Source organism: Sparus aurata, chromosome 10 (assembly GCF_900880675.1).
Source record: "Sparus aurata chromosome 10, fSpaAur1.1, whole genome shotgun sequence".
Taxonomy (NCBI): Eukaryota; Metazoa; Chordata; class Actinopteri; order Spariformes; family Sparidae; genus Sparus; species Sparus aurata.
The window spans coordinates 29,947,428-29,960,682 of NC_044196.1; the positions used below are offsets into that span (position 1 = coordinate 29,947,428).

At 44.6% G+C, this 13,255-nt stretch overlaps 3 protein-coding genes across 4 annotated transcripts; 2 read left to right on the forward strand and 1 right to left on the reverse strand.

Annotated features, from left to right (window-relative positions):
* Positions 1-671: 671 nt before the first annotated feature.
* LOC115589691 (uncharacterized) lies at positions 672-4,662 on the reverse strand. The gene is made up of 19 exons (XM_030430759.1): positions 4,502-4,662; positions 4,365-4,420; positions 4,197-4,286; positions 3,994-4,121; positions 3,772-3,912; positions 3,627-3,698; positions 3,368-3,538; positions 3,169-3,265; positions 2,873-3,090; positions 2,646-2,796; positions 2,374-2,579; positions 2,177-2,294; positions 1,887-2,092; positions 1,689-1,806; positions 1,435-1,607; positions 1,264-1,361; positions 1,062-1,180; positions 850-990; positions 672-773 (listed from the first exon to the last, which is right to left on the reverse strand). The coding sequence occupies exons 1-19, from the start codon at positions 4,522-4,524 to the stop codon at positions 727-729; spliced, it is 2,373 nt and encodes a 790-aa protein (XP_030286619.1). The 5' UTR covers positions 4,525-4,662; the 3' UTR covers positions 672-726.
* A 174-nt stretch (positions 4,663-4,836) lies between these two features.
* LOC115589692 (uncharacterized) lies at positions 4,837-9,122 on the forward strand. Its single transcript, XM_030430760.1, has 18 exons — positions 4,837-4,997; positions 5,083-5,138; positions 5,222-5,311; positions 5,602-5,729; positions 5,831-5,971; positions 6,048-6,116; positions 6,199-6,369; positions 6,432-6,528; positions 6,611-6,816; positions 7,015-7,371; positions 7,455-7,575; positions 7,658-7,863; positions 7,944-8,061; positions 8,143-8,315; positions 8,397-8,488; positions 8,577-8,695; positions 8,774-8,932; positions 9,012-9,122. Exons 1-18 carry the CDS (start codon positions 4,975-4,977, stop codon positions 9,056-9,058), a joined length of 2,373 nt encoding a protein of 790 aa, XP_030286620.1. The 5' UTR covers positions 4,837-4,974; the 3' UTR covers positions 9,059-9,122.
* Positions 9,123-10,117: 995 nt separating this feature from the next.
* LOC115589695 (uncharacterized) lies at positions 10,118-13,236 on the forward strand. 2 transcript variants are annotated; one of them, XM_030430771.1, is made up of 4 exons: positions 10,118-10,669; positions 10,754-10,877; positions 10,962-11,035; positions 12,276-13,236. In XM_030430771.1, exons 1-4 carry the CDS (start codon positions 10,658-10,660, stop codon positions 13,074-13,076), a joined length of 1,011 nt encoding a protein of 336 aa, XP_030286631.1. In that variant the 5' UTR covers positions 10,118-10,657; the 3' UTR covers positions 13,077-13,236. The 2 variants fall into 2 exon arrangements, with proteins under 2 accessions (XP_030286631.1, XP_030286630.1); XM_030430770.1 differs by having other exon boundaries at positions 10,190-10,669; positions 10,962-11,050.
* Positions 13,237-13,255: the final 19 nt, after the last annotated feature.

A 13,255-nucleotide genomic window follows, 5' to 3' on the forward strand; every position in this document is an offset into this window, starting at 1 on the left:
AGTCAAATGGAATTAAATTTTACAGGGGTGTGCCTCAAAATGAACCCAACTAGGGGACTGCCTCACAGTAGTTTGTTCAACTAGGGCCTAAATTGTTCCAAATCTTGTTTTATTCTTTAAACCACAGGAGTCCTTTTTGGAACAGACTAGTGCATCAAGTTCTGCCATCTTGAAAACATCTAAATTTGCAGGTAACACCATTCAGTGTAGCTGTCTTCAGACCAATTTCAGTCCATGCCTCGGTTGGAACTTGACTGTATTTTGCTTAACATTTTTTTCCCCCCTTGGGGCCGCTGCAGAGCCTCGGCATATGGGGCGTGCGCTCTACCGACTGAGCTAAACGCCGCCCCAAGTTAACATTCTCACAGTTGCTAGTCATAACCAAGTTATGGTAACAAAGGCCATCCATCTCCTCTACCTCTGACATGCAAGTTGTTCAGTGGTTATTCTGATCATGACAATTTCTTTACTCAAGGAAAGAAATGTTAGTGCTCAAGCTGTGTTGACCTGGTAGCTCAAGAATCATGCTACATTTATCAACGACAGTTTGCTTAAGTGATCCAGGTTTCATTTACTACATTAGAGCTGGAACTACACTGATGTAGCCCTGCCATCCCATTCTCTTCAGTCAGCAACTCAAGAGATGTATAGTATCAAAGTCTCAAATGCAGTCCTTTTTGTAAACACCAATTTATTGAGACTTAGTTAAAACACATGTCAAACCCTTCAAAATATGCCAGCATTTACTTTGATTTGTGATGATTGATTTTCTCCTGGGAAGAGAATAAAAAACACAATTTAGGAAATGAACTTAACATTTTTAAACTAGTTTGAAATTCAAGTGCAAACCTTTTTTCTGAAGCCTCTTTAGAAAGCTGGATACTTTGATGTACTGAGCAGGAGGGCGGTAACCAGGTCTTTTGTTGCGACTGGTAACAGGCACTGGTGTTTGAAGTGCAATAGTGGGCTTGACAGTGGGACTCTGCGGACCTGGAGTACAAGACCAGACATAATCAGCATGTGACATTGAGTGATGTGGTTTGTGCAATTGAACCACCCACCTTCAGTGGAGAGGGCGGAATGCACGATGCGTCCGACACCAGCTGTGTCGGACTCAAACTTGTACGCCGAGAAGAGGCGATACAGTCCAGCCAGAGGATATGTACACTGCACGGTCACTCTGAGACGAGAGGGATAATAATGTCTTTGTCAAGTTAAGGAGGCGCAAGTCAAGGAGGTGTAAATAACCAAAAGTTGATGTACCTGCTGATGTCACTGCTGGAGAATGAAGGATTTTTCAGGTTGCGCAGCTTCCGGCTGAAGAAAATCTCATTTTCGTAGGTCACATATTCCTTGCCGAGCTGGAGGAACAACATCATAAGCATGTGGAATGAAGGGAACTGTATACCGTTTAACATTAGTGAGCAGCAGTACCTTGACTGTGGATCCACAGCTGTTGAGTGGAAAAGAGAAGAGAGCCCTGGTGCTGTCAGCCTCTTTTGGTCCACAGTATTTGTCAACAAGGTTTGTTCTAGCAGGAACACCGCCACTCGGGATGGCCGCAGAAAAGTCAGCGACCACAGTCATCCTGCCATCAGTTGAACACACTACGAAGACATGGTGTTTTAGCATGCGTCACCCAAATTTAAGACTCTACCTGCTTCGTGTAAAGACAGGACAGCTCTTACTAATGAGTTCAGTAGAGGAGAATGGACAAGTCTTGACAGTGGCGCTCTGGACCTCTGATGTTTCACGATCCCGCACAAGGATCTCAAAAGTGCCAGAGAACCCCTTCAGAGTAACATCCTGTAAAACACAAGCAGCTTCAGTGATGTCCACCTTCAACGCAACAGCTGTTGCCGCCAACAAGTGGTTTCCCCTCTCACCTTGTACTCGTAGCCATTGGTGAAGAGCGGCACGTCCAGCAGCAGACTCTGGCTGTTGTTGGTCATGATGTAGCCGTGCTGGGCAGCCAGCTCTGATGTCAGCGGGTCCAAGCCGATGCGGATCTCCCACAGGTAGTCAGAAGGCCGGTGGTCCAGCTTGAAGCTGATCCCAGACTCCGAGCAGACGGCGGCAAAGGCTGGAGGAGCTGTCGGATACAAGACAGTTTGTTGAGCCGTTTCATGCACAAGTAGGATTGGCCAAGTTGGGGAAAAGAAAAGGGGTTACTTACAGACATCCATTAATGCCATGACTGATACCAGGTGGGAAAACTGCTCGTTTTCAGGCCGAACGGTCAGTGTGTAGTTGATGTCCAGCATGTGCTGCATCGCTGCGTCTTCTTTGGAGAACTAGTAGACAAAAAAATATAAAATTTACCAAGCGTCCGAACATCTGAAGATACCAGTGGACAAGATTCATGAACTTTACCCGTTTTATGACAGCAGGGTCGTCGAACGGCACAGTCACAGTGTAGCCGTGAGTGTTGTTGGGATGAACCACTTGTGTGACAGAGTGGTTGGTGGCATTTGTAGCCAGGGAATATTGATGTTCATTCAAACGAACAGCAGCCAGCTCGACGTCTGCAGGGACATCTCCGAGGTAGACGGTGAACGTGCGTTCCTCGAGAACGGTTCCTGAAACAAAAAGCTGTTCAGATTACGTTTCATCAGCTTGACAAACGAAGAGTCATTAAGACTTACGGTTTTCAGTGAAAACAGGGCATGGCAGCAGAGGAGTGGTCAAAACCCTGTGGAAGCGAAGTCTGGTGTCGACGTCATCTTCATCCACTGAGATTTGCTCCAAGTAGAGACTGAAGATGTAGAACTCGTAGAGGTCGCCGGACACCGCGCTCTGCAAACGATACAGTAACTTGAAGAATACGCCAAGTTTAACATTCATCACGTTGCTTCTGTAACACACTTCTGACCTTCCTGTATCCTCCTTCAGCATTATAGGGGATGCTGATCCGGACCGTGCTGTTGTACTGCTCCACCATGTAGCCCCTCTCCTCTGCAACCGGCTGCTCCACCAATTCACCATTGGCTCCAATGTTGATCCGCGTCTCATGTAGACCAGACATCAGCGGGTGAAGCACCTCGGGAGTCTCCCACGTCATGTAGCCGCTTTCGTCATATGATCCTTCATCTGTGGAGAATACGCATTACAGCTTCACTCGGCAATGCCATGTGAAACTACAGCAAAATTGGAGATTGCAATACTGACGCATGGAGCAAGCAGCCACCAGGTCGACCATGAGGACAGCCCAGGTTTGTCTGGAGAACAGAGTTGCATGGACCACCTCTACTGGAACACCATTCACCTGGAGACAAACTCGGAATCAAAACCTGCTTTAGACCAAGCTTTTACGAGACACATATTTCAAATACTAAAAAAGTACAAAATACAAGTATCAGTGTTTTACCGTAGTGCTGAATGAGTCAGGTTGTCCATACGGTGTGCGAAACACAAGCCTTCCATCTGTCAAGTCAAACGCGTAGCCCTGCTTACGAGCGTCAGAGAGAGCCATGGGCATCAGCTCCTGCTCCGCCCTCTGGAATACCACCTGCCAGTCTGAGACAGCTGCGAAATAGGCCTAAAATAGAGTCACGTACATCAACTTGTAAACAGCAGTCATCCTGTATAAAGTCTACACATCTCCCAGAAAGTAGTGTCAAACATACAGTTTGGACCACAGCATCCCAGTCGTCTTTCTTGGTCCCAGTTGGGCAGGAAATATCACTCCTCACAGACACCTACAGAGAAATCAGAATGAGTGGGTACCTGAAGAAGTCTTTAAAAAAAACACCGTGATGAGATCAATCTTACTTCCATGTAGTTGGCCTCACAGGTGACCTCTCTGGCAGACCATGGAAGAGGGGGAGAACAGGTGTTGTTCAAAGCATAGGTGGCCACTTTTTCTTTGTGTGTCGCAATCAGGTTGAAGTTGAATGCAAACTCTTTGTCATCCTGAAGAAACCCATAAAAGTAATTTTGTCAGGATTTGAATTCCAGTGGGCTATAGAGATCTAGTCATAGTTCTGTACACACTTTGTTGTCAGTATGGCAGCTGAAGTAAGAGGCTCGTAGCTCCACATAGCCAGTTTGAGGTATACTGCTGACACTGTAACCACACATTGCTGCGTATTCCTCAGTGATGGTATACACGCCCGTCTCATCTGGAAGACAATCGAGCTTTAGCCTGCAGCAAAAGTTCTCTTGCATTCTTTATTTAGTGGACTACATCAGCTTACCAACAGCCTCAAAGTAAGGGTCCTCCCCAGTAAAGGAAAGATCAATGGCTATCATGAAGAATCGATCATGACACTCCATGTGAAGAACTCCTGAATGATAAAACAAGTTCAGTTCTTAATGCGCAAATGACTGCAGGCATGCGTTTAAGCAGATCCATTTATTCTTACCATCAGGAATAGGGTCACACCTCACAGTTGACTGCACAGACAGAAGGAAGGCCACACTGCAAGACAAGGGAATACAAAAATTGCAAACAAGTGTGCTGATGGGATAAAACATGTAAATAACCATCAAAGCGCCTTACCCAAGACAAAACCCAAAAGCCATAGCCACGGATGTGTTGGCAGTGTCTAAAGCTAGCCTAGCTGCTAGCAAACTACACCTGCTAACCAACACAAGCTAATGTGAGATACTTGCTTGATGTATTTCCTGGCTAAACTGGCACCATGTGGTCCTGCTGCTCCTACAGCAGCTTTTATACATCCATGTCTTTGACTGACTAGCCACAGGCCCTCAGCCGTTACAGCCACACGTGTAGCTCGTTAGCAATCAAAGTGAATCAGCAGCAGCTGATGAGGTTAGAGCTTCCCCCCCTCTTCCAGCCTCATGATGAGTCAAGAGAATGACTTATAAAAGCTTGAGTAGCTGAGCGTACCACATGTTGCCAGTTTGGCTAGGATATTCCAAGCGAGTGGTTTCCTTCAATTTGTGTTGGTTAGCGGGTGTAGTTTGCTAGCAGCTAGGCTAGTTTTAGACACTGCTAACACATCACCTGCTATGGCTTTTGGGTTTTGCCTTGGGTAAGTCGTTTGAGTGGAAATTTCCAGACCATTAAATTCACTTTTTGCTGATACTTAATTTTTTTGTCATTGCTTTGTCTTGCAGTGTTGCCTTACTCTTGTCAACGTGGTCAACTGCAGAATGTGCAGATATTCCCAATGGTAACTAAAAAAAAAAGTGGTTTTATTGACTTGGTAATTAATACAACGCCCACATTTTAACATGAACTTGTCTGGTCACGCAGGAGTTTATCGCACTGAGTGTCATGATCGATACTTCATGGTAGCTGTTGATCTCTCCTTCACTGGGGAGGAAGTTCGCTTTGAGGCTGCTGGTAAGTCCTGAACAGCTTCATCATGCTTTTGGGACATCTGTAATGTTTTAAGAACTTGAATATTAAAAATTTTAAAGGTTTAGTTTTTTCATAGATTCCATGTAGTATGTTTTTTGCTTTTTAAAGTGAACATTTATATTAAACAGGGTTCGATCAACATGTGCAATGAGGGAATAAAGTATTCTAGTAATTTCTTTAATCCACTTCATTACATTAAGCGCTGTCTTCAATTCATCCAATCAATGAGTTCCACATTCAGCTATGCAAGTAATGTAATCTCTCTCTTCCAGATGGGACAGGCGTGTATCACCTCACTGAGCAATATGCAGCAAAGTGTGGCTACACCGTCAGTGTTCTCTCTCTGCAGGGCCACGTGGAGCTCCGAGCCTCTTACTTTAGCTGTCACACTGGCAACAAGGTGCAAACAAAAGACATGAAACAGTGCTTGATTAATTTATCAAGAATATCTACATGATTTTTAAGCAACTCTGACATCCTGGTATCTTTGTGTTATATTAGGATGATGAAGTGTTTACATTCAACTTCAACCTGATTGCGACAAATGAAGGAAAGAACGTCACTTACACCTTTAACGAGACCTGTTCTCCCTCCCTCCCCTGGTCCCCAAGAGAGGTTACCTGTGAGGCAAACTACATGGAAGTAAGCTTGGATACATCTTGACTATTTGACTTATGATGGGGTAGTTTCAAATGTTAAGTGTGTTTTTTGTTTTAAGGTGTCTGTGAGGAGTGAAGTCAACTGTCCATCTGGGATAATGAAAGATGACTGGAATGCCCTCAAACTGGTTTGTCTTTTCAAATAACCGTTGCATTAATTTTAGTTTGTGCAGTGAGGTGCAACTTTAAGATTTTAAAACCCCTTTCCAGGCACACAGCTCCACCACTTCAGACTGGCAGGTGATGTTTCAGAAAGGGGAGGAGCAGCTGCCGCCCATGAACCTCTCTGAAGCTCGCAAGCAGAGCTATGTGTTTGACTTGACGGACGGAAGGCTTGTGTTTCGAACACCGTATGGACAACCTGACTCCATCAGCACTGAGGTAAACCACTAACGCATGCAATGTCAGTCCACAGCAGGTTTTGATTCTGAGTCTGTCTCCAGGTGAATGGTGTTCCAGTAGAGGTGGTCCACGCAACGCTGTTCTCCAGACAAAGCTGGTCTGTCCTCATGGTCGACCTGGTGGCTGCTTGCTCCATGCGTCAGTATTGCAATCTCCAATTCGCTGTAGTTGACCTCTCGTGTAACAATTTGCACGTTACAATCTAGTGTCTTTTCAACAGATGATGGATCATTTGACAGTGGCTACATGGTGTGGGAGACTCCAGAGGAGCTGTACCCCAGTCATGATGGCACACAGCTCAGTGTTGGACTGAATGGTGACCTGGTGCAGCAGCCAGTTGCTGAGGAGAGGGGCTACATGGTGGAGAAGCACAACGGCACGGTCCAGATCAGCATCCCTTATAATGCTGAAGGAGGATACAGGAAGGTCAGGACTGAGGCACAAATTTAACATCTTTCATAGTAGATGTACAAATCTGGACAGTTGGAACATGCTTGGTTAATCAGTCGCTGTAAAATAATTTGGCGATGATGTCGCTGGACTGCAACTCATTTTCATTATCAACAAATATGGTCATGATTCTGAATTTGTGTATCTTCACAAACTGCACCTGTCCTGTTGTAGAGCTTTATGACCGGTGAGCTCTACGAGTTCTACAGCTTTCACCTCTACTTGGAACAAATCCTGATGGATGAGGATCAGGTCGAGACCAGGCTCCGATGTCACAGGACACTGAACACGCCCCTGCTGCCGCGCCCTGTTGTCACTGAGAACCAGACCGCTCTCGAGGAGCACATGTTCACCGTCTACCTCGGGGATGTCCCTACAGACGTCAAGTTGGCTGCCGTTCATTTGAATGGACAATTATTTACGGTGCCCTTCACAAATGCCAGCCGCTACACGATCACACAAGTTGACCTTAACGACACTCATGGCTACACCCTGACGGTGCCTTTTGACGACCCTGCGGTCATACAGCAGGTAAAGATCCGTAAAAGTAGGCTTGAGTCTTGTCAGGTTTTGATCTTTTGCGTTTTGTGCTTAGTCGCTGTTTTGTCCCCTAGTTCTCTAAAGAAGATGCAGTTCTTCGGTATAGACTGGACATCAACTACACACTGACTGTTTTACCTGAGAACGTGCCTTTTTACCACATGGAATCTGTTGTGGCAGTGTTCACAGATGTCTGTAAGTCGTCATTTTTATTAAAGGGATTAAAACCTTTTTCATTAGCAGTGAGCAGAGAAACAAACTGTCTTGTATCCGACAGCTCCTCCAGCCTTTGCCGCCGTCTGCGCGGAGTCTGGGATCAGCTTCAAGCTGGACCACCGGCCTTTTGACTACCAGTGGGAGATCAGTATCGGCTCGGACCCGCTGACATCAGAGCTGGCTGCCCAGCACGGCTACATCATGACCAACAACAGCCAGAGTCTGCTGCTGGATGTGCCGCTCTTCACCCATGGCTACGAGTACAAGGTGAGAGGGGAAACCACTTGTTTTTGGCAGCAGCTGTTGCGTTGAAGGTGGACATCACTGAAGCTGCTTGTGTTTTACAGGACGTTACTCTGAAGGGGTTCTCTGGCACTTTTGAGATCCTTGTGCGGGATCGTGAAACATCAGAGGTCCAGAGCTCCACTGTCAAGACTTGTCCATTCTCTTCTACTGAACTCATTAGTAAGAGCTGTCCTGTCTTTACACTAAGCAGGTAGAGTCTTAAATTTGGGTGACGCATGCTAAAACACCATGTCTTCGTAGTGTGTTCAACTGATGGGAGGATGACTGTGGTTGCTGACCTTTCTGTGGTCATCCCGAGCGGAGGTGTTCCTGCTAGAACAAACCTCGTTGACCGATACTGTGGACCAAAAGAGGCTGACAGCACCAGGGCTCTCTTCTCTGTTCCACTCAACAGCTGTGGATCCAGAGTCAAGGTACTGCTGCTCACTGGCTTGAATCCTTCCTGTACTTGTCCTCACATGACTAATCTGATTGTTGCATAACTTTATCTCCAGCTTGGCAGGGAAAATGTGACCTATGAAAATGAGATTTTCTACACAAAGAAGACCCAAAATTCCAAAAAGGCAGTTTCAGATAATACTACGAGGTATTTATCAAACTACAGTGTTTGGCTCTTCTGCAGCGACCTTATCTCCTAATGCAGTATTTCATCAAGTCATCCTCTTGTCTTGCAGGGTGATTATTCAGTGTACATATCCTGTGGCTGGTCTTTATCGCCTCTTCTCAGTGTACAAGTTTGAGTCCGACACCGTTGGGTACGGGAGCATCATCCGAACGACACAGCCCAGAGAAGGTACACTAGTTTGACCTCCCGAATGTGACCACTTCTTACCCATTTTGGATCTAAGCGTTTCCACTGTCCTCACTGTAGGTCTGCAGAGGCCCACTGTGAAGCCCACTACAGCACTGAAGACCACATCTGCTGCCCAAAGACGAAAAGCACCGGTTGCATACCTGCCAGCAGTCCACCCACCTATTCGCTACATTAAAGTGTCTCGAGGTCAATTTCTCTTTAGTGGCATGAGAAAAGGTAAAGACTTGGAACACTTTAAAATGTCTTTAATAAAGATGTTCCATTTGTTAATGGGGACTTGTTTGTCTCTTCACAGGAGCACAAGGATCCATGCAAACCAAAGTAGATGCTGCCCAAATCTGAAGGAGGAATCTTTCTTTTTTTAAATGGAAAAATTTGAATATAATAAAGCAGTTTCTTAAAACTATTTGTCCAAGTGCTTATAAGACACAACGACTTGTTAAAGTGCCACGTGTAAGGGTGAAAAGAGTGTTGGCTTTAAGCAAAAAAAGAAACACACAATTTTTATATTTACACCTGTGTTTCACTGGGGAAATGTAATTTTACTTAACAATATTATCTGGTAGTTGTTAATTACCCTGCGAGTTTTATCATTTTAAACGTGTGCACAACTGTGTTTAGCTGTTAAAATTGGCCCCACCTCTACAAGTTGCATCTTTCAGGGAAATCGACAACACAAAATTATATAAATAACATTAAAGGGGGCACTTTCGTACTTAAATTTTGTTTTATTAACTTCTTTTAAATACAGAATTCTGTACATTTCCAAGTTTACCTTAGTAAGCATCTTAATACTACCTGTCAATGTCGGTATAATGCAGCCTGTGACCGCACGACATAGCTACTTCCAGGGTTCAACTCTTAAGGAACATTTCAAGAACACAACTAAAGGGACAATCTTGGCCAAGGAAGTGCTTTTTAGCTGTACCCTCAAATTGTATTTCCTGACTGGAATTGACAATTTGTCTGTCTTTTTATCCAAGTGGCAGCTCCTTTACTGGCCACTGGTACCTGTTGCTGTTTGCACCCTTGTGGATGAAAGCAGGCAGTGGTGACAATTGTCTGACGTTACTGAACTAATTTAGCACTTACATTCTCACAAACAAATGTGACTACTTTGACAACATAATTGACAAGCATTTAAGTCATTTTACATGGTTCCAGGTTTTAACTTGAGGATTTGCAATTTCTTTTTAAATCGAACTTATTTGTCTTTGGATTATTGGTTTGACAAGAAACAGCATTGTGAAGGTGTCACTTTGGGCACTATGTAATGAGGGTAGTTCTCAGATTTTCAAGATATTTGCAGTTTAGATTGTGCTAATGGAGAAAATAATCAGATTTGACTGAAAATACTTGTATTAATGTAGATGCAGGATTTTACAGTTTGGTTTTGTATACAACATAATGAATCTCATGATATAACCCAATATATGGACTCATAGTAGCTCACCTTTTTTTTTTTTTTTTTTTTTAAAAAAAACAATTTTCCTGATTACATTTACATACTTTGTGAAAATACAGTTACAAGTCCTGCCTTTAAAATGCTACTTCAGTCAATGTGGTAGTCGGCTTACTTTGAGTAGCTGGCTAGCTAGGTTAGCTAAAGGATCTGAGTGACGTCCACCAGTGAATGCAGATTGGCAGTCTGACATGAAGGTGGTCGCTCAGTATTAATATTCTGCAGCACATTAAAGAAAAATGCACTCTTGTTATCTTCATTAGCTCCATAAATCAGTTGAGTGGACCACGGGGTCTCCTGAGTTAACCAGCAGGGGGCGCTAGCTAGCTAGCTGCTAGCAGAGACATGACGACAGCCGCTGTTTGTGACCTCATATCTCCTTTTATTCACTGACATGTGAGATCACGACCAACGTCAGGTGCCACGTTTGACTCTCTTTAAGCAAGAAAAGTGACCAGAAAAGTCAACCGTGACCTACAATGAAGAACACCGTGAGTTTTCTCCATCACTCCTCATTTATGGCGTGTTTTGAATGTTTAGTTTCCGTGTCTCCATGTCTGTCCTTCCTCACACAGAGGTCCAGACAAGCAGCCCTGCCTCCCACCTCCAACAGGACCCTGCACCACCCCTCCTTCCTGCCTCTGTACCTGGCTGTAGACTCTGCAGACCGTCATCGCACGGACTGTAACAACCAGCCAGGTGAGTCACGTTCACCTGCATGTTGTTTCAGAGGCTTCATCCAGCTGTGCGACTTCATGACGACTCATTTTATCTTCTCCCCAGTCCATCCCATCATCCCAGCAGAGCTGTTCTACTGTGACCCCAGCATGAGCCGCGGGAGGAGGATCCCCAACATAGTGAGCGATCTGAGGGCGAGTAACCCCACATGTATACAGTCATGCATGAACCAGCAACCGTGGGATGAGTCTCTGGAGGACACAAACACACGTTCATAAACTGAAGTGTTTTAGGGATAATAGATTTTTATTTTTTTTTGTAATAGTAGTAGTAATTTTACCTCCTACCCAAAACGTAAAGTTTTGTTTTTTTTAAAAAGGACAATAAATGTCATTTTCGAGACCATGTCAAGTTGAATTTCTTACCATTTTTGAAGTATTCTGTTTTGATCCCCAGTTGTATCTAAAACACCTGCTGGCAAACTGAACCCTTATTTTGAACAATGTGGATAATTGATATTCTGATATCCTTTTGTCAGAAACTTGTACTAATTGTTACCAAAGTAGATGAATAAGAAAATGCATTAAATGTTAGGAATATTGCATGTATATAAAAAAGAAAAAAAGAAGGGATGTTTAAAGTGTTCTGACATTTTGATTTCTCAAATCAAAATGACTCCAGATTGTGGGAACAGTTTCCTCCCCACTCTTGTCCTCTGTGCTCTTTGGGTGGTGTTTGTGAGGAGGAGGTGGAGGATAGAGTTTATGGGGGGGGCTCAGACAGAGGAGCATTTAATAAGATCCTGTCAGACAGAGTTAAAACCCCCGAGCAGGGGAGCTGGAAGGAAATTGAGACCAAGAGCAAAGGAGGAGGTGGTTTGTTCAGATTTTGGAGGGTTTTTTTCCTTAAACCTTCACATGAGTCAACCAGCCAAAGTTTGAACTTTTGTTTAAATGTCAGGGAAATTGGTCATTGGGAGCATTCCTCAAAATATTTATGAAAAATGTCTTTCCTGTGAACAAAACTGCAGATTTTTGAACTTGTTAAATCATTTAATCAAGTGGGTAATTAAGAAATTGATAGGCGTGCACAGCTCCACAAGACAAGAGTTCAAGCACGTTGATCTGTTTTATTCGTCTGAATCAAATACTGAGGTTGCAGCTGAGTCCCGATGAATTAGACAAGAACATGGAAGAGCATTTGTGCATCTCTTTCCTGAACTGAAAAACACTTGTAAAGCTGTTATGAGCAGTTTACTGATGATAGAATTGATGTAATAGTTGAAATTGAAGAAAGGAAAGCTTTGCGGTCATTTGAAGAAACCAAATTTCAAGCCAATCATGATTATACGTTATTTTCTGGTCTATTTATCTTTTAAACCCTCTATTAAACTGTCTTTCTACCCTCATTTCTCCTCAGTTCTTAGATTGCTTCCAGCTCAACACTTCTCCACCAGTTATGTCCGCCCGCCCGGCCCCACCAGCCAGTCCAGACCCATTCAGATCTGGACCACACCCCACCGTGGATCTGGGCAACCTCTCCTTTACAATCAGTACCCTCCATCCTCCAGTGAGGCTGAGCCGGGCCGTCGTCCAGCTAACCCAGGAGGAGGACCAGGCCATCACTCACCTCCTGAAGCTGCACCACCTAGAGCCTACTGCTCCACACATGGACTTCCTCCCTCACCCTGAACCTGTGGATGCCACCTCAGCTGAGGAAGAATACGAGCCCGTCTGTAGCGATGCGCAGCATTTCAAGGAGGCCGGCTTGCGAGGTCGGTCGCAACGTGGAAGATGTTGGTCAAGTACAGAGCTTGAGGCAGCTGAGACGCTCTGGAGTGGCTTTAGCCTGCTGGAGGAGGACCAAATCTGGGGCGAGAACTACAGTGAACCAGCAGACACACTTCCTGATCATCTGCAGCAACAAGGAACTGAGACTTTGCCCTCATCAATAACTGATGGTACCCAAAAAGTGATCGGCTGTAGTCATGTCAGGGAATCTGGAGAACCAGGCTTGGGTGATTTAGGGTTTGTGGAGGGAGGTAACGCTGAGGGAAGTAACGCTGAGGGATACTTGGCATCATCATTACCCCCAAAGAGCAGATGGAGTGCCCTTGGCGTGAAGAAACGGACACTCTCGGACTCCGAGGGAGCTGCTGTTCATGTCCTCCTGAGCCTCGGAGACGTGACCGCATTGGAAATCAATCAGTGGTCGTCTTAAACCTGAGGGTCCTCTTCAACGTTGGTGTGTTATTGAGGGATTTCACTACCTCTTTTTCATTATGGAAACAACTAGTTTGGAGTTCTTTGCCCTGGTTGCTGTGAAAGTTTTGTATTTTGATGCAAAGTATTTTTATGTCCACCTTTAAACATTTTACTTTTTTTTTTAACAACCGTATC